The sequence below is a fragment of the Meriones unguiculatus genome, chromosome 5 (assembly GCF_030254825.1).
Source record: "Meriones unguiculatus strain TT.TT164.6M chromosome 5, Bangor_MerUng_6.1, whole genome shotgun sequence".
NCBI lineage: Eukaryota > Metazoa > Chordata > Mammalia > Rodentia > Muridae > Meriones > Meriones unguiculatus.
Genome location: NC_083353.1, coordinates 88,903,989 through 88,920,068, shown reverse-complemented (window position 1 = coordinate 88,920,068; position 16,080 = coordinate 88,903,989). Strand labels below are relative to the sequence as shown.

Below are 16,080 nucleotides of genomic sequence, written 5' to 3'. Positions count from 1 at the left end.
TCTCCAGAAAGAGAGGAGATGAGATTGAGAAAGTAAAGGAGAAGGAGGAGGAGGAGGAGGAGGAGGAGGAGGAGGAGGAGGAGGAGGAGAAGAAAAAGAAGTAGTCAATCCTTCTATACTCAAATTCTGCCTCTATAGATACAGCCAGCGTCAGGGCAAAATATTTGAGGAAAAATCATCTTTGTATTAAACTCATTATTTGATAAACAACATAACAACTATTTATGCAGCATTCACAGCATATTAGGAATTACAAATAATAGAGGCAGTATTCACAGTATACAAGAGAACTATGGGGCACCCCCAGATTTGTTATTCTTGGGGAGACCAGGAGTAATCAGTCTCCCCTCTGGTTTCCAAGAAATGACAAATCAATCATAACGTCTATACAATAGGTCAGGTGGTTTTCGTTCTTTTTGTTTTTATCTCCAGTAGAACGTAAATTATTCCGACAACAGCTAATTATTCTTAATGCACTGTAATTGCTTACATTTATCTAAATGAAAAATAAAATGCACTTCACTGAAAATTGCTTTGCTGAACTCACTCTAATTGTTTAAATGCGCAATTATACTAAAGGCAGGCTATTTTTATTCACAGAAGACATAATTCCATCTGAAAGTAGCTCTTTGTCGGACACCACTACCTATGATGATCGTAAGTGGCTGCTCTTTTTCTGCTGTTTTCAATTTAAAAATATTAGATACTCTGAAGTATGAAGATCATTTTTCAGATTTATTTTTATTTTTATTCCTGTGTGTCTGTGTGTGTGTGTGTGTGTAGACCGTATGTGAGTGGGTACCCAAAAGGGCTGGATGCCCCAAAGCTGGAGTTACAGGCCATTTTGTGAGCCTTCCTGGCATCGGTGCTAGGAACTGAATTCAAGTCTTCCAAAAAAAGCAGTGAGCACTCTTAATAATAAGGCTTAACGTGCACGATGTCCAAGGTTTGATCCCCAACACCAAATAACCCAGGTCCCAGTACTTGGAAGGCAGAGGTAAGACGCTGCACGAGTTCAAGGCCTCCCTTTGCTACAAAATGAGTTCTAGCCCTAACACTCTGTCTAACAAAGAGCAGCCACAAAAACAAAGGAAAGCCAGCTTGTTTCTCTTTTGTGCAGAATAGACAAAACTACAACTATTTATACAAGTCGTTGGGGATCTATTACTGTCATCTATGCAGGCTAGCATGTTAAACATAGGTCCACCCAATCAGAAATCCATCGCATGAGTACGTCTGTCTGTAAGGGTGTTAAAGTCCTTTTTTTCTTTTTCTTTATTTAAACTTTGTAGTTTAAATAAAAGACTAGAACTGTGTAAGCTACACAGTCCTCCACCAAGCGGATTTCCAGTGGTGATGTTTTACTTATCTGGAACCCAGCACCAAACCAGGAAACTAGAGTGTCCGCTTTGCATACCACTGATTTTCTTGGAGAGGTGGGAACTGATTCTATTTTCCCTAGGAAGAAAGGCACATTTTATGAGTTAAACTTCATGTCATTTTTGCCACTTCCTGTAAGTAAGCAATATGTGTCCCAGTGGCCAATATAGTTCAGTGTGTTCTGGGACAAAATGTGTTTCCTGTCAGGGGGCTGATTCCTTCCTTGTACTTCTTTATACCTAATCAGTTGATTGGCTATCTGTCTGATAGGATTTGAAAAATTCCGGGAAGCCACTGCCCTGAACCTGCCCCCACCCCCACCCCTCACCTCCCAACCCCACTGCTCTTTCTCTGAGTTTGATGGTAAATAAAATCAAATCTCAGGACCTCAGGATCCTTCTTTGAGCTGCAGTCCAACACACTTGCCGCCTATTTTTTTGAAAAGGCACAGGTTAATGCCGAACATACCACCTCTGCAACAACACAGCCCATCCCCCGTGGGATGAGCCGATGGCCTCAGAGGCCTAAGGTCTTCAAAGAGGAACAAAAAACATCTGGCATATTGGCTTGGCCTTTTGCAAACTGGGCTTTCCTGCCTTCCCCTCCTTTTTCCTTCCTTTCTTTTTAGACATGGTCTCACAGTGTAATTTTGGCTAGTCTGGAACTCACTATGTAGACCAGGCTAGCCTCAAACTCCCAGAATCCCATCTGCCTCCCAAGTACTGGGCTTAAAGGTGGGTACTGCCACACTTGGCAACTTGAAGATTTTCTTTAATAGAAGTTTTTGAAAGTGACACCATCACCATCACCATCACCTGCATGATTTTCCTGCTCAGAGTAGTCACTGAGAGTTGAGAAAAATTGGTTCAGACCTCGGTATTATTTTCCTAACTGCCAGTTATAAAACTTAATTTTACAGAATGTGTGTGTTTCTACTACATAACCCTGCCAATATTGTCTTGAGAAGAACCTTTCTTCATCTGGTCTAAAAAAAAATGTTTTGTGTGAAAAATTGACAAGCTGTTCATTTACTCATTTCCTCATCCTTATTCATTTCCTCCTTGATTCATTTTAGCCAATGACTCCTTCACTCTTGCTGGGCAGCGACCAAGTTCAGTACCTCATTCTCCAAGAATTCTACCCCCCAAGTCTCTCGGTATTGAACGGATCCACTTCAGAAAATCCTCCATCAACGAACAGTTCCTGGACACCAGGCAGTCTAGGTGAGAGCTTTGAGCAGTGATGTATGCAGCATAGCATCAGGAGGCTAGAGAAGGATTCCAGCAAGTTTGAGACTAGCCTGAAGGCCAGCCAAGGCCGCCAAAAGAGATTATGTCCTCACTACTAAAACTAAAATATAAATTAATTAATTACCAATAAAATAAGAAGACAGTATAAACAGATATTATACAATATGAAAATGTTACATGCAATTTTAATTTTTAAGTAAATCCTAAACATACAAAAGGAAGGTCTCTTGTTAAAAATGTAAATATTTGTAAGTATATCACTTTGGAAAAAACATATGAAAAACTTTTCCTATTGTGTGTGTGGTCTCATATTATGGATACCTACATGTTTATTTTTGTACTTCTGAGCTATAATGCACTGTGCTTACATTCACGGGAAGTAGACAGTGGTTCAGGGAGTTTCCTTCTGGGCACTGGAGAGCTGGTGCCAGGATCTGTGTGTGCTAATCATATGAGTACCAGCCGATAACCCCCTGTGGGCTCGACAGACTCTGCCACCATGAACTCAAAACAAAACAAAACAAAACAAAAACAAACAACTTTTAAGAAATTGGAGGGAATGGGTCAAAAGCAATACTATTTGGTGATGTCGGAGAACTGCATTAATTTGTTGGAATATGGCCATTTGTTAGAATGAGGCCACACCCACCCTCTTCTGTACTGTGTACGTGTTGAAGCCCCAAATATCTACTACCAGACTCCATAGACGAAGTGTTTGCAGAGCCTCACTCTGGTTGCCCCCCTCCGACCCCCCATCTATCCTATTGAGCATCCTCTTATCGGCTGTGGGCGTGGCCCCAGAGAGTCAGACCACGGGTGCTTTAGAGACACTCCTTCTTCCTTCTCCTACGTTCTCCTTCCATCTCTTTTCCAGTAAGTCTCATATCAATGTACAGGAAGTATCGGGAGACTCATCCTTTCTTTGGTTCTTTTTGCTCGCAGAGAAATGCTGTCCACCCACAGCAGCCCTTACAAAACCCTGGAGAGGCGGCCCCAGGGAGGGCGGAGCATGCCCACCACGCCAGTCCTGACCCGGACCGCCTATAGCAGCAGCCACCTGGAGTAAGAGCTTCATTTCCACAGCTTTGGCCCCGCCGGTTTGGCTTGAGTGTTTGCCTCGCTTTGGTTGCACTTCTAAGTCATTTAAAGTGACTTTCTGTAGCGGTAGCCCTGACTCGTTCTGGCCCATTTCCTGCTAACTTACAAACTTCTAATTTGTCGGCAAAGATTGGTTCCTCCAGGTATATATTGGATTTTTAGTATTTTAATTTCCCCAGCTAGGTATTACCTTTCATTGGCAAGGATGAGAATAATTGCGGTGGTGTTTTTGCGGAGTTCTGTGCTAAATGTTTTATCTTGTTTCACTTCATATAGTCCAGGTTGACCTTAAACTCACTACTCATGCTCCTGCCTCCACCACCTCAGTGATGGATTACAGAAGTCCACCTCTATACCTGGTTAATGTGGTGCCAAGGTCCAAACCCAGGGCTTCACACATGCTAGACAAGTACTATGAACTGAGTTATATCCTCAGCCCCGTAAATTCTTTACTCTTGCTACTTTAGTTAGTACCCACAGCAAGCCTGTTACGAAGTGTGTATTAGGTACCATTTTTATCTCATTTTGCAAACACAGAAGCAAAACTGAGAGAGGTAAAATATCTTGCCCTAACTCTTACAGCGGATGACTAGACAGCCATGCCATGGCTCAGCGCCAGCATCTCTGACTTAGGCCCAGGCCCTACTCAACTTTGCCTGTCCTCTCCTCTTATATAATCTAACACTAAGTGAGGCATAGGGCATCTTCTAGCTTTAATGCAGGATGTCATAAATATCCTCCCTAGTCTCAAGGAAGCATATGACACGCACAATCAACAGAACTGATTTTTCCCTTATTTGGACTGTGATAATGAACTTCCGTGTGACCCAGTGCATGAAGTAACAGGTGTAGTCCAACTTAGAAACCTGCAAAGTCCGATTGAATTTAAAAGCTATGAATCCACTCAGTGTCTTCTTTTCTCTGCATTGTGTGTGTTCCTATATGTTCGTGTGAGTGTGTGTGTGTGTGTGTGAGAGAGAGAGAGAGAGAGAGAGAGAGAGAGAGAGAGAGAGACCAGAAGTCAACATGGGGTACCTTCCTCAATCAACTCTCCACCTTATCTTTTGAGGTAAGGTCTCCCATTGAACCAATTTGGCTAGCCTGGCTGGCCAGCAAGCTTCAGCAAGCCCTGGTGTTGGGTTTACAGGCACCATGCCTGCCTTTTTAACGTGGGTTCTGCTGTATTGAACCCAAGCTCCCGTGCTCACAGCAAACACCCTACTATGGAGCAAGTCATCCCCTCTGTCCTCGGCCTAGGGTTCTTTTTTTCCTTCCTTGGATCCTTCTCTTGTACTCATCTCCCCTTCTCCTCTCTCAGGCCCGACCCTTCATCTCAGCACTGCCGCCAGCGGAGCGGAAGCCTGGAGTCCCAGTCCCACCACCTGCTCTCTGAGATGGACAGCGACAAGCCATTCTTCACCCTTTCCAAATCCCAAAGAAGCAGCAGCACCGAGATCCTGGACGACGGGTCTTCGTACACCAGCCAGTCAAGCTCCGAGTATTACTGTGTGACCCCCGCCGCTGGCCCTTACTACACCACCCAGACTCTGGACACCCGAGCCAGGGGGAGAAGAAGGTCCAAGAAACACAGTGTTTCCACTTCCAACTCAGGAAGCATGCCCAACCTAGCACAAAAGGATACTTTGAGGAACGGTGTCTACTCAAAGGGTCAGGACCCGCCTCCTTCTGGTTACTATATCACCGGATACCCACCATCTGCCGAGTGTGACCTGTATTATAGTGGCGGCTATGTCTATGAGAATGACACTGAGGGACAGTACAGCGTCAATCCTACCTACCGATCCTCGGCTCACTATGGATACGACCGCCAGAGGGACTACAGCAGGTCTTTCCACGAAGACGAGGTAGACCGAGTACCCCATAACCCTTATGCAACCCTCCGGCTGCCAAGGAAGGCTGCCGTGAAATCGGAGCACATCACCAAAAACATCCACAAGGCCTTAGTTGCTGAGCACCTGCGTGGCTGGTACCAGAGGGCTTCTGGGCAAAAGGATCAGGGGCACAGCCCACAGACTAGCTTTGACTCGGACAGAGGCCCACAGAGGTGCCTGGGCTATGCTGGGCTGCAGGTGCCCTGTTCTCCAAGCAGTCGGGCGTCTTCCTACTCTTCAGGTAAGATGCCCAGGGAGGCACATCACCCTTGGGGCCACCAGTGTATCACACTCCTAACCCACCCCAAACCACTCCTGTGTAGGCTCGCGAGACTGGTCCCCAAGGTCATTAAGAGTGGTGGCCATTCGGTCAACAGCCACCGTGAACAGTGCTCTGGAGCTTTCACAGAGAGTAAGATTCTGATGATGCCATTTGTAGAATCCAGCCTAGCACACACTTGGTGAGCACCTGGTCTATGTGTGGTCCTGTGGTGGTGTTTTCACAAGCTTTGTGCTGTCTGGGTCTTAGGCTGACAACCACACCTTTTAAATGCATTCTCATCATTGGAGTTTGACAATTTGAAAGAATAAAGAAACACATAAGGTTAGCAGAAGGCATTGGCCAAGATGTGATAAATCTAAAGGTTGAATAGTCATGTACCTGCCTGGAGAAGGCTTGCAGGAATTCTGATAGAAGCTGATATTTGCTAAGTATCTCTCTACCTACTTCGCTTATCTTATCTCACTATATTCTACTGAATTGTTAATGTAAGGAATTTGGGAGATTGGGATCATAGCTCAGTGGTATTTGCCTGGAGTTCTTGCAAACCTGATTCCATGTCCACCATCATTACCAAAACCCCCAGGAATTTCTGTAGATAATTTTGATCATCAAAAGCATTCCCTTTCTAACTCTCTCTGCTCGCATTTGCAGAGCACGTGATACACACTCTAACCTATTCTAAGTAATTTAAGTAGAAAGTAGGAGCCGAGGGTAGGTCTGCCCACCACTGTGAAAGCTCAGTCCTGAAGCAATGTCTGGCTTCCATGAGCTCAGGGTCTAGTCAGCAGCTGAAGGAATGTATGAAAATTAAGTAAGTTTCAGATTTGAAGAAATGAATGAATTCTTAAACTACACAAAAACCTGGGTCCTGAGTTTTGCTGCCTCCCTTATACATGTGTGGGAATTTCCAAGTCTGTGGAACAGTCAGGGTGAACTGCACCTTTATGATTCATAAGTTTGCTGACAGGAGACATTGCCATGGCGACTTCTGCATGGGTTCCATTTTGCCCCTATTTTAGGACTTTGGACCTCTGCTAGCATTATCCCACCTCTGACCACATCTAACACATAAAGTGGCTCCTATCAGTATTTCTTAGGGTTTATGGCGTTCATCTAGAGGACACCTGTGTTGCTCTGAAAGTTCAGGGTGAAGCATGAGAAGCTGTCACAGGGAACACCTGGACAGAGCTCTCTAAGGATAAAAGCAAACAGGGGTCTGGAAATTCTTGTGGATGGCTTTTGGTTGCACTGGGCTTGGGGAATGCCTGGGGGAAAACAGCTGTGATTTAAAACCCTCCACTGCCATGGCTGTTGACTTTGTATCTAGGGCAAGGGTGAAAACGGAGGTAATACTCCCTGATTCAGACCTGGTATCAGCTCTGCTGACTGTACCACCAAAAGCATTCCTCCTCACCCCAAACCCTACCACCACCTTGGCGTTTAAAGATAGGATCTTATGGTGTGTCCTGAGCTAGCCTCAAACTCACAAGGCCTCTCCCATGCCTGCCCTACCACACCTGGCTAAGAGCATCCTTCATAAAGAATTACGTGGATGAGAACAAGGCTCCCGGAAATCCCTTCTGGAATGTTCCTGCCGCATGTTATAGCTTTAGAGCTGTATCTCTACAGGCACGAATCATTCCCGTGGAGAGCTGTATTTCCTGTTTCTAGTTAGTCAGATTTTGCACCACCTGAACTCTTTGTGGTGACTCAGTTTCAGCAGTGATGGTAGCCACCTTTTCTTGGCAGCTCTCTGTGCCAGGGTGCCCTTTGAATACGAGGGGCAGTGCTGTCAGATCAGCCCTGTAGTTAGGTTTGTGGTTATTCTTATTTCACAGTTAAGGTGACTCTGGTTTAGAGAGTTTGGATTACTCTGCCAATCTCTTAGCCTAGCGGGTGACAGAGTAGGGCTTCTGTCCCAGCTCCAACAGTCTGACCCCCCAACCCCACCCCGCCAAGCTTCAGAATCTTCACTTGGTGCTCAGTCTTGGAAAGATACTGTGATCCTATATCTGTTAGTGAAAATCGAGTGGCATTATGGCCACAGATGCATTTTCATGTGTGTCTGTCTGTGGTGATTGCATGTGGGTATGGAAAGAGGTCAGTGGCCAGGAACAGAACATGGGGAGCAGGAAGAACCATGACCAGGACTGTCTGTATGAGACTTGGATACTCTTCAACCTGGGTGTGGAGCAGGACTGGTTTTACAAAGAAGAGAGCAGAAACCCAGTGACATGCCTTCAGTTGGGCTCTGCTTCTAAATTATGCCCTTGTCCTCTCCTGGTTCCACCCTTCTGCAAAACTAGTCCCTTCCTCCTCCTGCTAGCTTCTCCACCCACCCCCATCACCTTTCATTCAGCGACAGAAAATGTCCTTGTCTTGCCAAGTGGCCTGTATTTCCTTTAGCAGTCAAGTCTCAGCAGGTCACCTGGCTGGACGTGTGGCCTCCACAGACCTCCTTATTCTCAAGTGCCATCTGCTCAGATATCTGAAGGCCGGGGGTCAAGATCCTCTCCCTTCATGGAAATCCTCTCCCTTTTCCTTCTGGGCTGCTTGAAAATATGTATAATTGAATATGTTTTTGTCTTTCCTTTGGACTAACTCCTGTTACCAATAATGCTTAAGCACGCTGTGAGTCTTTATTCTGCACTGGGCTAAAGATGTCCATAATTACTTTTAGTCCTGGTGTTGTAGCCACATGGAATATATCTATGTCATTAACCTCTCCACATATAAGGAAAATGGAGCTTAAAAAGGATAAGCTATTTGCCCAAGTCACTCAGCTAGCTATTAAGCCAACAAATTGAACTGACTGAAAATTCTGGCTCAAATAGGGGTTTGTCTCAGGAATAGAACAGGGGCAAGGCTTGGATCTGTCTCCAGCAATGGCAAATACAAACCTAAACCAGGGCCTCTCATGTCTCTGCTCTACACACTGTAAAGCAACCTGAACATATTTCACTTGGACTATTTCAGCTAATGTTTTTTCTCTCTCCTCACTCTTATTTCTAGTGTCTTCCACAAATGCTTCCGGGAACTGGAGGACCCAGTTATCCATGGGGCTGTCTGAATACGAAAATCCAGTACACTCTCCCTACACCAGCTACTATGGCAGCATCTACAATCCCTTGCCTTCTCCAAGCAGGTGAGACAGTACTGACCAGATTTGAGGAGCGTGGTCCTCTTTGAAGGATGCACAGCTCCTGCATTGCAGTCTGAAGTGGTGGTAAACGAGAGCCCACAGGCCAAACCTTAACTGCCGCCTCGTTCAGTAAATGTTTCACTGGAAAATGGCCATGCTCATTATTCTGCATCTTAGCTGCGTCTGTGTCGTACTCTGAAGACAAATACCACAAGGCCAGCAAAAACAAAAGTACAGCAGGACTTTTAAAGTTTTCTGAGCCCCGTCGAGCTAAACCAAATTCAGCCCTGTCCTTACCCTGCATCCGTTGAGGCCCCAGTCCAAAGCTGGGCTTCTCTTTTTCTTCTGTTTTAAGGGTGTACTTAAAAGTGTATTGTGGATAATGTCCAGTTAGGTCTTTTCTGAAAAAGAGAAAAAGTACAGAAAGAAAAAAAAAATCTCTTCCCCCCCAGCAAAGCTCTTTGTACCAAAGTCCAGCCAACAGTTGGCCAGCCGGATCTCGCCACTTGCTGTCTTTTGTGGACACAGCCAGCTGTCCTATTTGTCTTTGAAAGTAGTTCCTTGTAAACAGTCAAGGGAACACACCAGCACGGCAAGTTATAGCGCGACTCTAAGGAAGCATAGTTCTTTCCGGCTGGACATCTGACTAACTCCCCTGGCACAGATGATACAGGCAGGTGGATAGAATGAATGGTCATCGTATCATCTCAGGTCTACTAAAATGCACAAAATAGATGATAATAATAATAAAAAAAAAAACAATCACAGACTTAGAATGACATGGTTTTCAATTCTTCTGCAGAGGAGGCATTAGCTTTATTCATGGTGCTATGAAGACAGGCATTTTCTGGGTTCTTTTTGTTTTTTGGTTGTGTTTTGTTTTGTTTTGTTTATCTTAATGTTTTAAGTCCCATCGCTGCTTCCGGTGAAGGAAACTACAGAGACAACCACTTGTAAAGTGTCTGTGCTGGTGAACCAGGCAGGCTAGCAGCTCCCTGCAGAGGCAGCTGGTGTTCTAAGCTAATTGGAAGTATTCAATCTGCCAGTCCTTGTTTTCCTTCCCCACATTCCACTAGCGTTTTTCTTGGCTTAAAATATTAGGCCAATTGTCTCAGCTCAACAAAGGGTGTGCTCAAAATAGGCTTTGGGCAAAACTGTACCTCACAGGGCATCAGTGGGCTGGGATATAAGTGAATAATGCTTAAAAATGAGTTTGCCACAAGATACAAAATGTGCGGCCCCAAATTTAAGTTGAACCCCTTCAACACAGCTCTCATCACATTGGCAGTATTTCTTTCCTTTCTGCCAATTTCAGTATCTTTAACGCCACTTTCATTGAATCCAGAAACTTGCTAACCATCCTAAGAAGACAATCCGTTTTCACCAAATCTGCCTGTGTATTTCAGTCAGACAAAGATGGTTGAATGGAGAAAGCTGACGTCAGAGGGAGCATAAAAATGTGCAGGAAATCAGAAGCTATTTAAAGCTCCATTGTAGTGTGTTGGGTGTGTTCTCACGGGCACTCATTGTGGGAAAAATATGGAAAATAATAAAGAACTAGAAAAGATAACAAATGGAGCCATAATCTCACCAACCAGAGACAGCGATATGAACATTTGACACATTTCTCCATTTTCCTCTGTCCACTCTAATACAAATAATGACACAGTAAACAGTTTTTCTTTTCATATTATGTATGAAACTATTCATCTCATTCTAAAAATTTAATATCACAAAATACATTCCTATGTAGTTAAATTTTTTGTTTGGTTGGTTTGGTTTTTCAAGAAAGGGTTTTTCTGTGTAGCCCAGGCTGTCCTGGAACTCACCATGTAGACCCGGCTGGGCTCAAACTCAGAGATCTGCCTGCCTCTACCTCTCAAGTGCTGGGATTAAAGGTGTGCACTTCCTTTTATGTGGCTATGATTAAATTTTTAAACCTTACATATATAACTAATTACTAAATTTATAGTGCTTTAGTTAAAAGCACCCTAGTTGTTGAACAATTAATTATGTCCCCTTTTTATTAGTGATACTGTGCAATGTGTCTGTCTGCATTACAGACCACTTCCTCAGGATTCATCCCCAAAGGAGGATTAGAACTTAAAACTGAGAAGTATGGGTTATTATAGGTTTTGGGGGGGGTTTTTTGTTTTGTTTTGTTTTGTTTTTTGTTTTGTTTGTTTGTTTGTTTGTTTTGTTTTTTGAGTGGGGGGTTAGTTAGCTTAGTTTTGGAGTTTGGGGTTTTTTGGTTTTGTTTCGTTTTATTTTGGCTTTTGGTTTTTCAAAACAGGGTTTCTCTGTGTATCCCTAGCTGTCCTGGTACTCACTCTGTAGACCAAGGTGGCCTCGAACTCGGAGATCCACCTGCCTCTGCCTCCCCAGTGCTGGGATTAAAGGCTTGCACAACTGCCCAGTGAAGAATGTGTTTTTTTATGTTCCTGCTTTTCAGATGAATGGGCAATGTGTGTGTCACAGAGATGATAGAAGCTCATATTTCAGTCTGTCTTGAGTGGGATTTAAAGGGGGGGGAACAACCATGATACAATTTGATCATTTTAATTTAATTCAAGTTATTAACAAGCCAAATGCAACAATAATCTTCAATAAACAATAAAGCTTCAGAAATTCACCTTAGGAATTCCATGATACATTCTTATGGAAACATGTTCGTAAAGCTGCTGTGGTGGGTCATGCCCTTGAGTGGCTAAGACAAACTCGGAACAACCTCAGTTACGTGGGTTTAAACTCAGTCTGGGGTCAAGTGAGACCCTGTCTCAAAAAAAAAAAAAAGGAAAAAGCAAACCAACCAACAAAACACAAGATTTTTTTTAACATCAGGGACAGCACACATACACCTGTGGACATGTCATGGTGAACCCGATTTTGTTCAATTAATAATGTATTAGTTACGCTGGTGACTGCTCTAAGAGACAGAGTTAATTTCATGATGTACAAGAAAAAATCTAGCTGGTCCACACTAAAGACTTAAAACGCTCAGCAACACATGAGTGAATAAATATATAAGCTCAGTGCTATTTTCAGAAAGCTAGGAGTTTTTATTGGCAACTTTTTCCTCAGTATGGGTTGGTAGGCTTAGTATTGGTGAGCGAGCTCCCGGAAGCAGACAGGCACAAGCCTCTTGTGCTAGGAGTGTCTCACGAGAGGCAGGTCTGTGCTCTGTGCTCCAGTTTTCAGATGAACTTGTCTTCTCCCACCTCCTGTCTTCCTCTCCCTCTCCTGTTCCCTTCTAACTTTCCCCACCACTAGGCACATTCGAGGCCCTCTGTCGCAGAGGATGGCTGTGACTCCAGAAGTGAGATCAGTATTAAGCTCTGTCTTGCTCAGTGTAGCCAGCGGTAGTAAGTACAGCGCGCTCTGCCTGTTGCTTCTCTACGGCAGGACTGTCGCCGTCCCGCCCCCCCCCATGGCTGCCGTGTGAGGGTGTGAAATCTGACTTTGCTTTGACGTTTCCTGAAAACACTAAAACTCCTGAATTTATATAGTATTTACTCCCCAAGCTCTCCTTTCAAAGACTCCTTACTCAGCTTTACTAAAAGACTTTGGAATTGAATTAGATAGAAGTGTACTAACTGTCTAACAACCTTTTAACCTGCTGTTAAAGATCTTAACTGAACTGTTTGTATAATAAGCTGTGCTTGTTTGAATATACCATCCAAATATGACTGTTTCTTTTCTTTTTTCTGGCAGTGTTCAGACCAAAATGCCTCTATCCTGTCATTTCCTGGGCCATTGACAATTTATATTTGGCCCATAAACCCTCAAGATACGATATATATTCCAAAGTATCCCTGCCAACTTTTAAGTATTTTTCTTGCCCCTGAGAAAAGCACATAGTCTATTCTTTTAATGTGAAGAGTTATCAAAAAGACACTTTAAAAAAAAAGTTAAAATGTGATTCTTTAACAAGTTAAGAAGTAAACGTGTCAAAGATCCATCTTTTTATTATCGTTATTAATAAGGAAACTAGTTACGCTGTTTCAAGGAGAATTCAAAACAATGAAAGAGAGTACTGGGATAAAACTGTTAAATTATACACCAAGCCAGGCAGTGTCCAGCAGGGCAATAACCTGTGACCCATAACACTTTCTGCTGGAAAGTCTATTTCTTCCAGACAAACACCTTTAAATTAACATGTAACTTAATACCTTTTGGTCCCTAATCAATAGTAAATGAAAGTTAAACAAAGGTAGAACTCTTCTTAGAACCCGACGATCTATTATGTGCCTGCTAGACAATGCTCCACTGTTCCGTGAGGCAGATATGCACTCTTTGCCTCCTGTCTTAAGTTCTGGGAATTTTTTTCTTAACAGTGCTTCCCTCTAACCTGTTGGACAGTTTGTACTGAGGGAGCGAAATCGTTTCTGGTGGTAATTTTCCTGGTTCCCTTCAACAGACAGTATGCAGAGACCACTCCACTGGACGGTACAGATGGAAACCAGCTGGAAGACAACCTGGAGAGTGAGCAGAGACTCTTTTGGCACGAAGACTCCAAGCCTGGAACATTAGTCTGAATGCAGTTGGACCCCTGTCCATGCACTGCGCGTTCTCACACTAGCGTGCCTTGAAAAGTCTTCTAGAAGGCTTTAGAAACTGAAGGCATCAAAGGGGGAAGAGAAGACTTATGTGGTTTGAAAGTGAATCACACACAAAGCCCCACAAAGCCCTGGATGAGGTCTGGCCTTCCAAACTCCAGGCACTAACCCATCCCGAAGTCTGCCCCACAGCGAGCTCTTACGAAGGGAGGAAGAACTGTCAAAGGCAAGCCTCGAACCTGGGGACATGTTCAGGGAGTCTGTCCCATTGGAAAGAAGGACGGGAAATTTCAGAGCACAGTTCAGAATGCCGAGAGGGGGAACCCAGAAGCTCCTGAATCGTGTTTCGTCACCACAAGGTTTGAACTCATGAGCTGACAGAAAACATGCTGTTTCTACAAAGAGATGAGGACAATTTTTAGACAGTATTGGAAACTTACTTGAAGAAGAGTTAGATTTTCATGAAGTTCTGAATGAGTGTAAATGTGTTAGGACATTACAAGTGATGTTTTTCATAAGCACCCTCGTATGGATTCTAGTCATTCTGGTTGCTGTAGTACCCTGTTACTGTAACTCGATGGTAGCCAACTAGAGGGAACGAAGCAACTGGCCAGCCCTGCTTGGAACACGTTCTTACCATCCCTGTTGTGCTTCCCAATACTGACTGCTCAAGACCCCCTGGCTCTCCACCTCGACACGGTGGGCTCAGGGTGGACAGTCTGTGTAACCAGGAGCCTGAAAAAAAAAAGTGTTTCGAGATGATAACAGACAGGACCCCAGAGGACAAAGCCAACCCACATCATCATAGATGAATCGCGTGCCTTAAAGTGGTGAACAGTAGAAAGTTAAGCCTACGATCTCAACTCCAGAAGTAAATCCCAGTTACAAAGTGACGAAACGAGATTGGCAGAAAAGAACTTTACTCCCAGCTGCAGGAGATTGAATTATGAGGATTAAACTACCTCATACCCCCCGCCCCGGAGGAACCAATTAGCCTAGATTTGTTGTTCATGAGGTTTTGCTTGCTTTTAGAGCAGCCTTGGGTTTTTTTTTGTCTCTTTATTCCGCTTCAAAATCCCACGAAAGGTGCTCCCTTCCCCTCCCTTTTATACGAGTTTCTTGCTCATATTGTGAATAGAGACATTTCTCAACAACTTTTCTGGAACATTTTTCTACTTGTATTCCAAAGCATGTAATATATACATAAAAAAAATTGATTTGATAAACCGGTCCTCCGTCCTTTGTATCATTAGAAATGAAGTTTGGGAAAAAAATTTTTGAAAAAAAAAAAAGACACAAGTAAAAAAAAAAAAAAAACCAATAACTTATTCCTTTTTGCAGATTTGTATAGCCTTCTGGACTTGAAAATAGCCTTTTGCATATACTTTCCCTGTTCTGACTTGTGGAGACCTATTATTTTTTTACGTAGGTCAATAAACTGATGGTGTGCTACTGAGCGTGTTTTCGAGTGCTTGTGTTTATGTTTGGGGTACACAAGAGGCATTTTGAGATGTTCCGTTTCACGAAGGACATTAAGCAAGTCACAAATTCTTTTAATATTGCAGTGTTTTGTTGATTCCAAGATACACATTTTTTACATATATAAATCTGAAAATACAATTCATCACGTGGTTTGAGTTACTTGTTTTGAGTTTGGTTGGGGTTTGTTTTCTTTCTTTTTAAAGATTTATTTATTATTTATACAGTTTTCTGCCTGCACTCCAGAAGAGGGCACCAGACCTCATTATAAATGGTTGTGAGCCATCATGTGGTTGCTGGGAGTTGAACTCAGGACCTTTGGAAGAACAGTCAGTGCTCTTAATCTCTGAGCCATCTTTCCAGCCCTCTTTCTGTCTTCGTGACACATAAAATGTTGTTTTATTCTGTTGTTTCATCTTTGGGCTGGACCCAGGTCTTTGCACACACTAGTCAGGATACACCGGCCCATGGCTGTGCCTTACCATAGGGGTCTTAAAATTGAGCAAATGTGGTATTTAATTGCTTCGCTGACAATGACTGATGAGGATTTTAAAATTTTAGGTTTGAAAATATGGACTGCTTGATAATGAGTAATCCATCTTCATTTTCAAAAAACAAGCCTCTTCAAATGAAAACATTTCGGTTTCTGACTTCTTACCCTGTTTATTAGAGAGAGCTGGGTTGAAAATGAAATGTAAGGAAAACCGAAATGAGTGTTTCTGAGCATGTTACCTATGTGAAAAATCTTCCTTTCCTGCTCAAAACAAAAAACAAACACACACACACACACACACACAAAAAAAAAAAAAAAAAAAAAAAAAAAAAAAACCAGAAAAACCTGATTTGCTCAGAATGACATATAAAACCTTCAGAGATAGGTCTTGGCTTCCACACAGGAGAAGACTCAAGAATGGACACACAGCAGGTCTGCCGCAGGGTCACCTGTGTCTTCTGTGGAAACTGCTCAGTCAAAAGCAAAAACAGAAAAAGGCAGAGCTGC

At 43.4% G+C, this 16,080-nt stretch overlaps 1 protein-coding gene across 5 annotated transcripts in view; it reads left to right on the top strand.

The window, feature by feature from the left end:
- The window catches only part of Frmd4b (FERM domain containing 4B), a 315,055-nt gene extending 299,998 nt beyond the window's left edge, over positions 1-15,057 (top strand). For 3 of the 5 annotated variants that reach the window (XM_060383834.1, XM_060383833.1, XM_060383835.1), the window contains 6 exons: positions 601-657; positions 2,456-2,603; positions 3,573-3,692; positions 5,047-5,861; positions 8,916-9,048; positions 12,316-13,454. In XM_060383834.1, the coding sequence (XP_060239817.1) occupies positions 601-657; positions 2,456-2,603; positions 3,573-3,692; positions 5,047-5,861; positions 8,916-9,048; positions 12,316-12,487 (1,445 nt within the window). In that variant the 3' untranslated portion in view covers positions 12,488-13,454. The other 2 variants (XM_021642357.2, XM_060383832.1) reach the window with 2 other exon arrangements.
- Positions 15,058-16,080: the final 1,023 nt, after the last annotated feature.